General features: G+C 38.8%; 2 protein-coding genes across 3 annotated transcripts; one reads left to right on the top strand and one right to left on the bottom strand.

Annotated features, from left to right (window-relative positions):
- Nucleotides 1–1,782: 1,782 nt before the first annotated feature.
- LOC121792500 (zinc finger CCCH domain-containing protein 12-like) lies at nt 1,783–4,288 on the top strand. Its single transcript, XM_042190477.1, has 2 exons — nt 1,783–3,289; nt 3,791–4,288. Exons 1-2 carry the CDS (start codon nt 2,482–2,484, stop codon nt 4,042–4,044), a joined length of 1,062 nt encoding a protein of 353 aa, XP_042046411.1. The 5' UTR covers nt 1,783–2,481; the 3' UTR covers nt 4,045–4,288.
- A 95-nt stretch (nt 4,289–4,383) lies between these two features.
- LOC121792448 (mediator of RNA polymerase II transcription subunit 12-like) lies at nt 4,384–15,812 on the bottom strand. Of its 2 annotated transcripts, none has more exons than XM_042190399.1 (13): nt 15,441–15,812; nt 14,479–14,687; nt 13,511–13,570; nt 13,161–13,266; nt 12,978–13,046; nt 12,808–12,861; nt 12,525–12,632; nt 11,750–11,899; nt 11,297–11,644; nt 8,912–11,175; nt 6,013–8,634; nt 5,391–5,715; nt 4,384–5,264 (listed from the first exon to the last, which is right to left on the bottom strand). In XM_042190399.1, the coding sequence occupies exons 2-13, from the start codon at nt 14,604–14,606 to the stop codon at nt 4,830–4,832; spliced, it is 6,669 nt and encodes a 2,222-aa protein (XP_042046333.1). In that variant the 5' UTR covers nt 14,607–14,687; nt 15,441–15,812; the 3' UTR covers nt 4,384–4,829. The 2 variants fall into 2 exon arrangements, with proteins under 2 accessions (XP_042046333.1, XP_042046332.1); XM_042190398.1 differs by having other exon boundaries at nt 14,479–14,674.

The raw sequence follows: 15,812 nt of genomic DNA, 5'->3' as shown, positions 1-15,812 counted from the left end.
AGTTCAGTTTTGAATACGGAGGGAGTATTACACATTTATAGATCTAAAATATATTAAAGAATATAAATTTCACAATGAAATTCAGTGTAGATGACAAACAAATTAAAGAATACAAATTTCAAAAATAAAAATAAAGCTTTAAATTTGAGTTTACTAATATTTATAAAATACATTCATGGATCTCTAAGAATTTTAGAGGACAAAATCTAAGGACAAACTAAATAAAAGAAACCATGTGAAACTAAAACAAACAATACATATAAACTAAAACTAAACAATAAAATCTAATGATATTATATGACGGGATTCGAACACATACCTCATGGTGGAAAGCCAGATTCAACAGCCATGTGCGCTAGGTATCAGTAGTTTACTTATGGGTATATGTAAACATAATATACTAAACGTTGAAATTAGAGGGTGGGACCATGGCCCCCCGGCCCTCAAGTGGCTTCGCCACTGGGTAAGGGTACTCGCGTCGGGTATTTATGTAATCCAAATGTACAATCGGATCGAGTTCGGGTGGGGTTGCATTTGCATTTTTAGTGCAGGTACGCAAGATTTTCGAGTTGGGTACCGGCAGATACTTGATTCGCCACCCCTAATCTCAACTATGGCGTCGACGATAAAAGTTTAGACGATGATATGCTAACCACCTCATTTGGATTGATTTAACGAGCCAATGATTACTTTATATCCACCATCCATCGGTTCCTAAAGATATGTACACTAGGAGGGTAAAAGACTTAGAACGAGTCTTTAATGTTCTGCTAATATATTTTCGATCATCAAAGGTACGATGTATTTGTGGTTTCTGGAAGTGCTTGTCGACATCATATATATGTGTATTTGATTGCACAATATGATTATTGAAGACGAATGTCCAATTACTCCTAATTGATCGACAATGATATTATCGGGAATGAACGATTAAAAACATACTCGCTATATTTTCTTTACCAAAAAAAAACTTACTATATTTTGAATGACTCAAGTATAACCGTTTCTTTGTCCCATCAAATATCCTAAAGTTCAATTTATATTCCAATTGAAATTGTATAAAAAACTATTTTGTTAAAATGACCTTACACATTATCTATGATTGTGGAATTGAACAAAAAATGCAAAGTGGAATGAATGTATATAAATTACATTAAAAAATATTAAATTTATACAATGGAATTAAAATGGATTTGCGTCGAAGGATGGAATAAATATTAGAGAAAAATAACACGGCTCATATTTCTTCAATTTTTTCAAATTCGTACTGAAAAAATTACATGAGTTTCAAATTTTAGACTAAGAATATATAGTAATAAAAATGATGAACGTATAAAAATGACTAAGTGAAATAAATTTAAGATGGTAAGGTCAGATAGTGAATCAACATATTTTAAAAGAACCTTTCTACATCTATAATGATTAATGAGTAACTACTATTTTTTGTATTTATTTATAACACACACAAAGTCCGCATTTGACATAAGATAAATAGTTACTATTATATATTTTCTTCATCCCTAAAAAAGTAATAAATATTTTTTTTATCTATTCTTGAAAAAGTAGTTATAAACTTTCTAACTCCACTATATTATCAATAATATAAATTCATTCTCTACTAACACTATTACAATAAATATATTTTTTTCCTTTTGTTTTTTTTTAATTTATCAATTATACTTTAAACATGTGCTAAACTAAAAGTTTGTATTTTTCGGCTAACATACTGTATTTAGTTCTTGCAATATCCGAGTAAATATAATCATCTTCTCTGTTTTTACGACACACAATCAATGAGCGGTCAGTTTCACCATTTTTAAGTTTTTAACTGATTACTTCCTCAGTTTGTCCTCCAACTGTCTGATTAACAAAAATCAAATCTTTAACTTCGCCACAATTATTCCCTTCTTTATTTTGATAAATTTATCTGAATTCACTACATTATATACTACCTAGAATATGTATAGGGACTACTTTCTTGAAATTAGTAGCTTCAACCTTCAGCATCCGAGATCTCGAGGCCACTTTGAATTTTGGTGAGGAATCTTCAATTTACCCATTTATCCTGGTGTTTGCTGTTTTTTCTCAGTAAAGATTGAATTTTTAGCCATTTTGTATTAGGATTTTAGCTTGTTTTGCCGTGGTGTAAACAAAGCAGCTTCTTGATGTTGTTTGTTTGTGAAATTAGAATTGAGCAAAGTAGAGTAGTTTTGGATATTTGCAGTGTTAGTTTTGTACTCTTCTAATTTCATGCTATTCTTGCTCAAGTTTGTATTTTTATGTGATTTTGTGGGTATTGCCTCCGTAAAAGGAATGCAAGATTAGGGTTTCTTTTGTGTTTCACTTTGATTAGCTATGATTCTCTTATCTGCACCCCAAAAAGGTTAGGATTTGGAGATTAGCATTTCTTGGGGTAAGTTAGCTGTACTTTCATTTGGGGAAACATTTGTTGTTGAGAGGGAGTTTTTGATCTTCCTGGAAATGGATTATCGTCGTGAGAATCGATTATCTAGTGGCGATGTGGTTCATGTTCTATCCCGGAGCTCTCAGAATCCTGTCAACGAGACTTGGGAATCTGCGCTCGTTGATCAAGCAGTTTGGGCCACAGAGGATGACTATGGGATGTGGAACGGAGAAGCCTCATTCGACACCAATTCAAACTCGAGCTATGATGGGGCTCGTGCAGGAAGTGAGCCACCGAATAAGAGATCAAGGGGTTCCAATTCAGGAGATGGGGCAGCTTCTAACCGGTCAAAAGCCATTGGAAAGATGTTTTACAAAACTAAACTATGTTGCAAATTCCGGGCTGGGACTTGTCCGTACATCACCAATTGTAATTTCGCGCACAGTGTTGAGGAGCTCAGAAAACCACCGGATAATTGGCAAGAAATCGTGGCAGCACATGAGGAGGAACGAGCATCATCAGCTGAACCAAGGGAGGAGTTTCAGATCCCAATTGTTGGGGTTAGTGATGAGACACAGAGGTCTTACAAAGGAAGGCACTGCAAGAAGTTCTACACCGAGGAAGGCTGCCCATACGGGGAGAACTGCACTTTCCTTCACGATGAGCAGTCCAAGGCCAGAGAAAGTGTGGCGATAAGCTTGGGCCCAGGCAGTGGCACTGGCACTGGCACTGGCAACAGCAATGGCGGTGGCAGTGGATATGGAGGCGGCGCGAGTGGGCCTACCTTGAAGCCTTCGAATTGGAAAACAAGGATTTGTAACAAATGGGAGCTTACTGGATACTGCCCTTTTGGAAGCAAATGCCACTTTGCTCACGGTGCTGCAGGTATGGCGTTTGTTTATGTTGTAATTTTACATCAATTTCGTTTCAATGTTATTGTTTTGCATTTATAAGCATGCTTGTAGATTTACTCTCTTATTTTCAGTAGTTAGCACAATATTTCAATACTTGAGTTATGACACCAAAAAGGAAAAAGGAGATTGGTATACAAATGCTAACATGGAATACATGAGTTCCATTTCAACATGTTCTTGTGTTATTTTTTTCGTTTTCCTTATCCTAGCAATGACCTATCCCTTTGTTTAGTCGAACTCGTTGTTTTCACCATATAACAGTGTCATCCTGAATAAACACCTTTGTTCTTGTGCGTCTACGTGTTAGTTTAACAATGATTATGAATGTTACACGCTATGTAAAAATGCTACACCATTTCAGTCACAAAAAAATCTTGATAATTGGTATGGTGTTCATGTTGTTTACTTTTGTTGTCTGTTTCTATGTTTTTCTCTATATTGATGATGAGCTCCGAATTCATACAAATAACAGAACTACACAACTTCGGTGGAGGGGCAACAGACTCAGATGCTAAAGATCCATCCACTCCCGACGCCAAACAACTTGTGAGAACATCAGTTGATGCTGTCATTGCAGGTCTTCCTCACACCGAGGGCTATCATATGGGAATCCCACCCCAGAGACTGTCCAACGCGATACAGAGAACCGGACAAAGACCTAATCAAAAATGGAAAGGCCCTGATAAGATTAGCAAGATCTATGGTGACTGGATTGACGATCTCTAATGGATAGAGAGGAGGATAGAATCTGGTGGTTTGCTGAATAAAGGTGGTTATAAGAACTGTTGTATCAGATGTTGCTCTGTAGAATAAAGAACAGCGTTCGTCTCTCACCGTCTGGAAGTTCTTCCAGCTGGTTTTTGTATTTCGTAGCAATTTTCCCTTTCTTACTGTCACAAGATTGTGTCTGCTGTTTGTATTAGTTGGCAATTTTCACATGCTTTATTTAAGTTATGGTGGAGAAATTAAATTTCGTGGTGTTGTAGATGGTAATATTGTTTTTCACCAACACAACAGGTAAAATTTTGCATCATTGCACCATATTAAAAGGTTTGAGTATACCAATTTAGGGGGATTATAAGGTGGACAAAAATCGCCACATAATGATAATCTGAAACCGTAATATTTGTAACAATCGCTGAGCATCAAACAAGCTACAAGCCCCACTTCTCAGCTCAAGACGACAAGAAAAAAAGGGGGAAAATAAATGGTGTCTATATATACAATAACTACGGAAATGCATCATCCAGGAATTTGGAACAATCAAAAGGGGTTAGTGATGAGCAGGCCCTCAGATCGCACGCACGTACCAGAGGAAGCCAGATATAGAGATTTTTGTCTTCGAATTCAACCCGACTGCCATCGCACCTGTAAAGAATGAGTCTCCGGCGCAGTCTCCTCGTCCCGCGCACCCCCTACTGTCTCCTCAGAGAGGCACTTAACAACTGGAGATGCGCGAGATTAGACCATCAAGGAGGCAACCTACACGAAAAAATTTCACCGTCTGCGAATCAGCTGTCCTCGTCTACTGCACCGATGTATGTGAGGTCCGTTCGCCTCACCCTCACGGCCCCCTTTAGCAAGAAGGAAGCCTTGAAATTAGCATGGTCGCTGCTGCCGATGCCTGTAGAGCTGGGCAAGGGCTGGCCCGCCCCAGCCCCATCCTCCAAAATGGTCCACTGATCGATCTCCGTGTCAAGGTCCAGATGCGACATCTGTGACTTTGTTTTCATGTTAGTGCGCCCTGGATTCCTCTGAGGTGGATTTGAGTTGCAAGGGTTTAACACTGTCCCCGGGTTGCTTGGTTGGAGACAGGCAAGGGCAGTAGATGGTACTGACGGAGGCTGGCACGAGAGTGAAGGACGAGCAGGTGGTGTTAGAATCGGCAGTGCGCTTTGAATACGCCACCGGATTCTCTCTGGCAGGTCCATGCGATCCAAGTCATTCTGCATAATTACGACAAGATCTTGATACAAGGAAGAAAAGAAATCAAACTGCAATACATTCCCCCTCCTAACGATGATAATATGGATTTCGAAAGAAATATGGAGATCGAAAATTGTTGAACAAACCTGCAATCTTTCTGCAACTTCCCGATCAAAAGCAGCATAGTCCTTGCTGGACTCGGTGGACTTGGATTCAGATTTCAGTTTCAACCAGCTTGGCTGGTAACTGCTCAGCAGCACATGCAGCACGAGCAACAAACAATCAAAAAGACTTTCACCACACAGAAATGTCGTAGATGTATAACTCTCCATAAGAGATCCTGCATCCCTATTTGAAGAAGTCAGTGCAGTATTTACATAGTGGGAGCTATCTTCATGTACGACCCTGCTTCCGAGGAGACGTAAAATCACTGAAGCAAGAACGTATCTCATATTACGGCTTAAAGGCTCCCTGCAAAAAGTGACATGTGTTGGATTACATATTATTGTAGCCCAAATAAGCAAAACGTGTGTTATTTAATTTATAGGAATAGGATGTTCGACAATATCTACATACACCAGTAAATTGCTATCTAATAAACTACCATGCTACAATGAAAGCCAGCAAGCAATATTCAAAGTTAACCAGACATTCATACTCCTAATACTTAAGATTGGCAAATTAGTTGAGGCTAAAACCATAACGACTTCTTCAATTAAATTAAAAAGGACCAGAATAGGACAAAAACAATCAGAAAAAACAAATTACCTATCTCCACAAATAACAGGGAGTAATCTCAGCAGGAACTGCAACCGCAAAGTCATGGAGGCTCGTAGTGCTGCAGGAGAAGGTGGAACAGTGTCAGCAGATACATTAGATTGTCTGGACATCCCTGGACTGCTGCTTTTTGCACTCTTACGGCTGCCACTTTTATTGGCAGGACTTCCGATCGCAGGAGAAGGGGTTGCTGCAGACTTGCCACCTCCACGAGTAACTGTATTTATTTGTTGCTCAATGTTGCTCATCTGCTTGATCATTTCACTTGCAAAACTATAACGTAAGTCATCAGAGCCTTGATCCACACATGGAAGGATCAACTCAATCAGAGCTCGCTCTGTCAGATGCTGCTGACTCACAACCGACCCTACGATTGCCGAGAGGCCATGTTCTTTTCCAGAATGGTTAGCATCAGACCCTTCATCAACAACTTCTCCTTCCTCAAGGGCACCAGCTTCGGATTTCAACCTCTCACCCTTACTACTCACTGAATTAGTATCAGCATGAAACCATCCCCATGGCTTCCAGAACTGAGGCTTAACAGACAGTTCTTTGATGTCGGCAGCAATATTCATAACTTTCTGCCAAATTGTTTTCTTGCCATACAGGACTTCTGCACCTCTGAGCAACCATTTTGCTTGCGACAGCATTGAATCCTCGAGTGACTTCCCCAATAGATGCACAGCTTCAGAGAATAAGGGAGCAGCATCCGGCCTGACGAGTAACCTGGTGAGAATAATTTGGACAAAGTTGCTCTCATTCTCCGAAGCAGTATTTTTATCAGGATGGGGTGAGAGAGATCTTATTGCATCGGTCAAGGAGATCTCGTTTTCCATAATCTTCTCGTTAACAGCCTGTTCATTTAGAAGGAACCTAAGCTCAACCCACTGCCAATGGAACTTGGCAGGTTGCAGGGTATCCAAAACATGTACAAGCCTACCCATAAGCTTTTTCACATTTTCTGCACATTGTTTTTTCAACTCACCTTGACCAGAGATCCAATTCCCACCATCCAATTTTATTACAGGTTCTGGCATTTTGCAATCTATGAGTGCATCTAGAAAAAGCCTAGAACGAAGAGGGGCCAAGGCAGCTGCCTTCAAGTTGCTGTCAGTAGCACTAGATTGTAGCATTGATACAAATTCCGAATCAAGGGTATCTGCAGCTATGAGATCATAAAGGCCATGAGCATTACGGAAACATATCTCACGGAATGGCAAGTGCTTTATGGCATCGCCCATAGCTGCACCCAGTGACTGAAACAGCTGATGTGAATCTTCTCGTACTCCAACACTAGCATCAAGCATAGGTTTCCATATCACAAAGGCAAACATAGAATAGGCTGGTGGAAAGACCAAGTTCAGAGACAGCATTCGCTGCATTCTCGAGAGGGCTACAACTGAGGCTTCACCCAGGAGTTCCACAATAAGTCCATCACAGACTGTCCTGCAGTTCCCTACAAGAACCCTGAACCAGATCACTGAAACTTCAATCAAGTTGTCAATCTTCGAAACTCCCATGGAGCGTGAATTTCCATTCATGTTAGTTTTCAAACTCCTTGCAAACTGCATTAGATCCAGTCCTTCTTTAATCCTAAATAGGGTAACCATTCTATCCAGGCTAGAAACTCCCTGAAGAATTGCGCCAATGACAAGTGAAGAAACAGCTGTTATTCTTGCTGCTCTCCCAAGAGCTGTTTTATTGGAGTGATTTAAACTTTCATTAGGTAAATTGGCATTGAAGTCGATGGATTCAGGAGACATTTGAAACTGACTGCGAGGAGCCTTTCCAGGTGCAAAAGTTTGCATGAGAGCGGAAGAAGATTCTGTTGCAAGAGCGACCTCAAAGACTCGGCTCTGACGTTCTCCAAGTGCTTCCTTTAATATACATAGGCAGGTGATATGAACACGTAAAATGCGCCTTGCAAAATTTAAGGATCCAGAAGAGGAAGTGACATTTGTCCTTTCTGATTGATTATTGCTGGAAGATAAATCAGGAATTCTGCCAATTACTTGTCCAACATTATTAACAATAGCAGCAATTGCAGATGATACCAGTGAAGGATCGCCTTCCTGAGCAGCCCCACCAGTTTGTCTCATGCAGTCGATCAATCCCTGCACAATTTTCTGAGCTAAGGGATATCCGTCTTCCCACTTCTCCAAACTTGGGATTTTATTTGTTCCAGTGCCATAAGGTTTTCTGTCTTTGCTGTAGAAGTACTGAAAAGCTTCATCCACATGCTTGTTAACTATTTCCTTCATGCTCAAACCCACTCTAGAAACCCGTGCTGCACCAGTTATCTTTTGACGGAAATAATCATCAAGATCTTCCACTCCATTTGGGACACCAAGCGTAAAGCCAAAGTCCCCTTCTGAGGACTTTGCAGAGTCTATTTCCGAAATTTGCCGCTTATCACATGTGGATTTGAAAGTCTTTTCCCATTCAACGACACTGGTTAAATTACTAAACTTCTTTAGGATTTGGCGGGCATAAGCTAAGGCAGGTGAAGCGGAAACCACCCTGCCTTTAGATGCCAAAAATGTGGCAGCACGATTCATTGTGGCAGACAAAGCCTCAGGAATAAGGTCAGCTGCGACAATTATATTTTCGTAACTGAAACAGAGAAAATTAGGCGCGTGAGACAATATTAAAAATCAACACAATTCAGTAATTTTATGAGTCGGAAATGTATATATACACAGTGCTTTTCTCAGGGGAGTACAAGAACAATTTTTCAGAATCAACTAATCAGGTGTATCAATATACACCACGGTTTAAGTGCAAAACAATGAAAGAATGATAGACAAGATTCTAGTGAGGGACAGGTATGCCCCAAAACAATATCAACAAATGAGATGATAAAACACTAAGACCGAAATTAAGAGCATACCTGCGAATAGATGACAGAAGAAATGCTTCCTCAATGTTATAGACATCGTTATCTGCATTTCTAGGAAGCATCATAATACTTCTACTGGGGATGGCAGAACCAGGATTATTAGGTATTTTCGGCAACAACCAAAGAAGAAACCTCGTTGCTGAAGTGTATTCATGACAAACATCCATTAAATATAAAATTTTTGACAGTTCATCTTCGCCAAGCCTCCAGTATATGGAGCTTCGACCATCATTAGCAGGAAATGTCCTACCATATTGACCAACCTTAGGCACAGTTCTTTCAGCCTCTTCGATTAAGTTCTTAACAGCAGATATCAACCATACAGAGAGTTTCCTCTTTTCTACAAATCGCATCTGCTTCAGCACCTTTCCAACTGAAACAATATCTCCCAAGGGCGGTTTTCTGACCACATCTACTGGTTTTGTGATGTCATCAGAAACACTTCTATGATGCGGGCATCCTATCCTATTTTCACATACATGGCTTGTAGATGCTCCCTGACTACCTTCAATTCGAGCAGCATCTAATTGTGCAAGACTTTGAGTTTTTCGGACAGATTTCTGCCTGCTCCTTGAGGTCTGCTTGGCAAGCTTAGGAGGTGGTTCTGCTTTATATGACTCCATATACTGGAGCCCCTTTTTTATCCACCATACTGCTTCATCCTCTGCTGGATTTGACTGCAGGATTGAGCTCATTTCTTCACTTAATTTTTGTCTCTTCGCTCTTCTGCATTCTTCACAGCCAGATGTTTCTTCGATGCCATCAGTTCTATTATAGACCCCACCAGGCCTCTTAGTGCTCACTTGAGATTCATCAACTGCAGTATCGGCTGATGAAGAAGGATTGGGAAATTGCAACAGTACCGAAATTGAAGCTTTTAACTCCCCAAGCTTAATATCCATGTCAACATCTGTTGATAATTTGGATGTTGCTTGAAAATACCATTGATCAACAGAAGATGGAGAGCCACCTCCATTTTCAGACATGTGGAGATACTTTTTCTTCTTAGCCACATTTCTTGCACCGGAAGTAAATTTACTGACTCCTAACAACCCATCAAGTAGCAACCTGCGTTCATTTGAGTAAACATTCATTGCTTCCAAAAGAATTGGAGGTTCGGCAAACTTGGCTTCCTCCAGAGCATCAAGTATGTAGGGAGAAGGCAACTGCTTCAAGAGTTTGTAATGTCTCTTATGCTTTTCCAAGTTAACCATAGGTCCAATGCCATCCATGATTCCACTTACAATCAGCTGTCTGCCATATGCCAAAGGATTGAAAATGCCAGATCGCATCAACTCTCTTACTAGAAGTTGCACTCTTGTAAAACCTTCCCTGTTATGCACCTCATGTTGATCGATCCAACAGACAATAACATCATGCAAAAGGCTTGGACTTTCAAAGATATCTACAAGATCTTTGTTTCTCGGCTTTGAACTGTATAAGGCTGCCATCTTCAGTTTTAGAAGTCGTATTGCTATAAATATATGAGAGAAATCTCTTTTGCCAGTAAACTTCAGACCAAGAGGAGGCGCAGCACGAAAATTCCTAAACTCACAAGTTGCCCACTCACAAATGAGGAAAATGGAGCAAAGTAATGACGGTGTAGCCTTACTAATATGCTTAAGTGATGTAAGTAAACAGGGACACACTTCAGCACTCCAATGTTCAGTATAAATCTCATCCCAAGTATTTTCTAAGAGCAAGTTGCAAGAAACTCCAACATCCCCATGCATGAGAGTTTGGTCCAACATCTGCAAGAATTTTGCTACATTGTAACCAGGATGATTGGGTTTGGCTGCTCTTGAAAGAGTCTCTGAACGTTTTTGAATTGATGAAACAACACTTTGGAATGAAAAGGAGTCAGCTTGAACATCATGGTTTTTATCCCGGAGTACACTGGATAAATCGATTTGACCACCCTTCACCTTCTTAGCATCCTCAGCCATTTTGGATAAGAAACTTCCATCATTTACTACATTACTTATCACACACGCTGGCAAGGGAAAACAATCCAAAGCCACAAAAGTATCAGGCACAGCTAGTACCAAATACCGAAGCATCTCAACAACAGCAGCAGTAGTATATGCACACCGAGAATTATCAACAAGATCAGAACCACCAGGAGAAGGCTCTTGTATGAATCGAACAGCAATCCTCACCAGTGTACGCACATAAGTTTGAGATGAAACAACAGTTTCAATGACACCATATATAATGGGCAATAGCAACTGGAGAACATTGAGCAATTCTTTTTCCTGCAGTGACATGATTTTATGGGTTGTAACATAAAAGGATGACACATTCATCAGCAAAAATTGTAGATAGATAATCTCTTGCCTCAAGAAGATGAAGAGGTAAACAAAAGAAGATTAGTACCTGTAGCTGATTCAGAACCCAATCAATAATTAGAGAAGGAATGACCAGCCCTTCAGCGTGGTGCCAATAAACAATCCTCACCACATACCACCACTTATTATACAGGGAAGGTTCCTCACCATCAATAAGAGATGAATACGAATCACCCTTTTGTTGCACTGTGCCAGAAAAGATCATTTGCGAAGACCGACCCCGTGCATACAATGATGAATGAGTATTGTTTCTTGTAAGAAATTCATCCAATAGACATTGCAAGTAATCTATAATATCTTTTGTCCATTGTTCTGAACGTGAAACTTGAGCTTTATCATGATACCCAGAAGAGGAATTAGAAGAGGTCACGCGAACCTGAAATAGAATATAAAATCACTAATCCCAAAGTTGAGGACGGTAAAATCAGTTTATCTTTTAAAAAGACTTCAGCCACTTATTCTCTAAGCTGGATATCCATACCTGATTAAGATATGTTACTTTGACGAACCACGTTGCTCTCAACAATGGAACATTATTTGCAATTAGAACTTCGAATGGAGATTTCCTCCGGTTACCTTGAGGGACAAGGTCAGCCAATGACCGCAATCTTTTATGTGGTTGCGATAAACCCTGGAGCAAAGCTCAAAACACTTCAGCAATTTAGTTGCTTTAGCCATTATCAAAAGAATATCATTACACTAACGAACATCAAATGCCAAATCACGAAATTTTCCACCGTGATTGCGACATTTCCTTCAAATTGCACAGTCTTACTATTTACACTAACACAACTGCATGGGCAACTTTATAGAAGCTAGAAGGAACTAAGTGTCAAAAAAGTCTTCACTTGTCAAACTAATAATGCTGAACATCTCGGCTGCCTACTTCAAAAATTTAGGAATATTTCATTATCATAGATGGATCTCCTAGCTGAAAGACAAGCCTGGAATGGAAATGCAGGGACATTCAGCATAATTTTGTTTTCATTATGGTTGTACAGTACTAATCCAACACATAGTAATGTATAATGTAGTCCAATTCCAATCAATAATCTTATGAAAAATCAACACATGAAAGAAAAAGAATGTTACATAGATGAAGAATATAGAGCATACACAACCTAATATCCGAAATCAATCCTGTCTCAATTCACAAGCCAAATAAGAACTTTTGAAGGCAATCCATTATACGAAGGATAAGAATTAGAAGTCAAGTATCAACTTCATGAAATTTGCATTAAAGTAAAAGGACATGCCTCAATCCACTTCCTCTTGAAGTCTTCTCCACATGGTCTTTGCTCAGGGAAGATACCAGGCTTGGTCAGTAGTGTACCAGAAAGTGGCACGCCATAAACTTGACCCGCCTGCATATAAACGATATTTATTATTGTCAAAGCCTGTCATCAGTATCTACAAGGAATAACCATAACTAACATTTATCTTCAGTAAAAACAAGGATCATAAATTGATCCATTTTCAAGTAAAAAGATAGTGTAATTTTTCTCCCATATCCAGGATGAGAAAAGAAGAACAAAGCACCTTTCGCTTTTGGGCGCGAGAGTCATTAATTGCTCTATGACATTTTCGGATTGCCTGCAAATGGATTCAATTTTTAAGTTACAAGCTTCATTTATACCACAAAGCAAACATGAGAAATTCTCTAAATTCTTAAAACAAGAGAAGGTTCCTGGTAAAATTTTACTGCGCACCTCTTTGGACTTGGCAATAGTTGGACTATTGAAATACTGAACCTGAGATAAAAGGATCTCTCTGGATTCCTGAGTTCAATTTGATCATATAATGAAATGTAAGTAACAAATGCAAAAGAAGTGTGATAAAAGAGTCATATGACAAGTGCATATATGAAGATAGATAAAAGGTCTAAAGACAACCTCAAGTCCTTCAACAGTTTCTCTGTAACCAGATTGCACATACTCCCTGGTAAGTGTCTCCTCAGGGCAAATAGGAGTCTGTGGGTGAAAGTCAGGTGGCCCAACTCTGTAACCATAAAGTACAGCCAAGTCAAGGAAAGGGTGATAAAAAAAAGTTGTAAAATGGAAAATCAAGATCAATCTGAGATATCAAGATATTCATATGGCCTGAGATTCTGACACTATAGTCAGTAATGGGATGAGAGGGGGAAAATAAAAAGAACCTCTTGTCCCGAGGACCTCCAAGGTCAATCAAGTGAAGAATGTAGTAGGCCAGGTACTAAAAAATAAAGAGGAGATACTGAAATTACCTGGAGTTCAATGATTCCTTGTCACACCTCAATTTGTATTGGTTTGGCTGTGCAGTGCGTCTGGATGTGAAAACAAGGTAAATAGACCAGTTAAGGGAAATAGCTTCAAAAGTTTGATAAACCAAGCATTTTGGTGGAAGATATTGGACACTCAAGTTAGATTTTAATTGCATACCTTATGTAGAGTGACTAAAAATAAACAATATAAACAATAAACAATATGCCTAAGGTGAAATAGCTAGGAGCATATGCAAAAAAATTAAAGAAACAATATCTATAGGGTGGCAAGAGTAACAGAATCATCCAATTGCCAGAATACCTCTTCCAAACAGATCTAAGAAAATACATGCTACAACAAGAAAGGGGGCAGCATTGCATATTACATGTATGATACCATAAAGCCCATCTCAAATCAGTATCATCTGCATTGAACCCATAACTGAGAAAAATGGCAGCTTAAACCTTTCCACGTGAACTGATTTTATGCTGAATGAGAATATATAAAATTTTATGTTTTAACTACTAATATTTCATGAACGCGATAATCTAACATCGATTCATGTCCAATAAATCTTATTTGTGATTACATTAATACCATGGTGTTCTATTTCAGAACTTTTCAATCCAATCCAGTTTTCCACGCTAAAGTTTCATCCAAATATTTTATTAAGAATGATGTCAAAGCAGATCAAGGATTTATCTTTCACAAATTGATGATCATGAATGATCATGGAGCAAAAGAGTACCTCCTTCATTACAGGAACCATTTAAAGGAAAACAAAAACTTACTAAGTCTGATGTGAAAACTAGAATACCGTTAGTACAAAGTAAACTTATTCCTTAAAGGGTAAAAATTATCAATGAGAACATTAGAATTCTTTTTATTAAGGTAACAGAAAATTGACATGCTTTAGCCCAGTATTCATAAAATAGAATTTCTGGCACATTACGAGCAAGTGGATAGCTACCTTGCATTTAGTGAGAAGTTAGTAGGCAGAGTTGATGGGTCTGCACGGGATGCATCCCTTGACTGTAATCCAGAAATTGCACCGTTATTGACTGCACTAGTGCAGCTGCCAGCATGATACCTTTGCATCTCTTCTAACAATCATCTGCATGCTGCCACCAGCATTGAGCAGCAAAAGGAATTGTATGCTTGACAATCTACCAGAACAATCTATTCAGAAAATTGCCATAATGCATGAAAAATTGCAAGTTTAATCGTACCAGACATAATAGATCAAATAAATAAAACAAGTTCCATCTGAAAATAACAACTAAAGGTATAATAGTTATTAAAAGTTACATTTTTGTGTAGAAAACCAATTTAGTAGTTTTACAAAGCACGAATGTTATACCCAAAAGAGCTTGACAGGTCCTATACCACTAAAAGGTATAGCAGAACAGTGAATATGGCTCATGCCACCATTAAATTTTGACATAAAAGTAGTATACCATTCAGATAAACTGTAAGAAAAGATATAGAGCAGAACAAATATGTCAATTCAATTGTTTCTGTTAACTTCAAATTTGATTATGTAATAAATCTCCAACTAGCGTTAACAAGATAAACTATCCATCAATCCAAGTTAGGGCATTACATCCCTCATTTTAGATTTAACCCCCACCTCGCCCAGAATAAAATGCCAACAATCAACCCTTCACCTTAATTATTCAAATTCCTAACAAACACAGCAATACTATCAAATAACAATCCAAGAACTTGTCATTAGCAGCTTCAGCACATCAAACTCAATTACACCAAAAGCTCATACACCATATATTTTTACTGAATCAACACTTATCTAAACTAGCAAATAACTCGAAATGAGCTAATCAATAGGCAATGATGCAACAAACCCAGAAGCACATAATAAAAAAAGTAACATTTTTTTAACGTTCCCAATACGAGATCAAAATCAAAGCATACCTGATAAACAAAGTCAGAAATCCTAAAACTAATCGAATCCCAAAATCCCGCGAGTAACGATTGCCAAGTATTGGGAGTTCAGGATTAAACTAGGGTTCAAAGGAGAAAATGGCAAAAGCTAGGGTTTTTCACATATAACTTAAATCACGAAGTGAGGAGAGAGAAATTGCGGAAATAGAGGGGACGATGAGAGATTTCAAGTATCGATAACGGGAAGTTTACTACCAGATTAGGGATTTGAAATCGTGTTGGTGGAATCAAATTCAGGGGAATTCTAGATTACGTAGTTGTTTTATTGTACCTGTATGTATCGGTGTATCTATAGGTTGCAAGATACAGAAAGAGAAAGTTTAGAGAGAGAAAGGAACTGAG

Source organism: Salvia splendens, chromosome 2, assembly GCF_004379255.2.
Source record: "Salvia splendens isolate huo1 chromosome 2, SspV2, whole genome shotgun sequence".
Classification (NCBI taxonomy): domain Eukaryota; kingdom Viridiplantae; phylum Streptophyta; class Magnoliopsida; order Lamiales; family Lamiaceae; genus Salvia; species Salvia splendens.
This window is presented reverse-complemented; position numbering and strand designations above follow the sequence as displayed.

Excerpts from the sequence above, each read along its gene's own strand:
- LOC121792448 (XM_042190399.1), bottom strand. The coding sequence starts at position 14,606 with ATGCAAAGGTATCATGCTGGCAGCTGCACTAGTGCAGTCAATAACGGT. Across the intron at positions 13,267-13,510 it reads AAGGAATCATTGAACTCCAG|AGTTGGGCCACCTGACTTTC; the intron begins GTAATTTCAGTA and ends TTATGGTTACAG. Across the intron at positions 8,635-8,911 it reads CTTCTGTCATCTATTCGCAG|TTACGAAAATATAATTGTCG; the intron begins GTATGCTCTTAA and ends TCTCTGTTTCAG.
- LOC121792500 (XM_042190477.1), top strand. The coding sequence starts at position 2,482 with ATGGATTATCGTCGTGAGAATCGATTATCTAGTGGCGATGTGGTTCAT. Across the intron at positions 3,290-3,790 it reads CTTTGCTCACGGTGCTGCAG|AACTACACAACTTCGGTGGA; the intron begins GTATGGCGTTTG and ends TACAAATAACAG.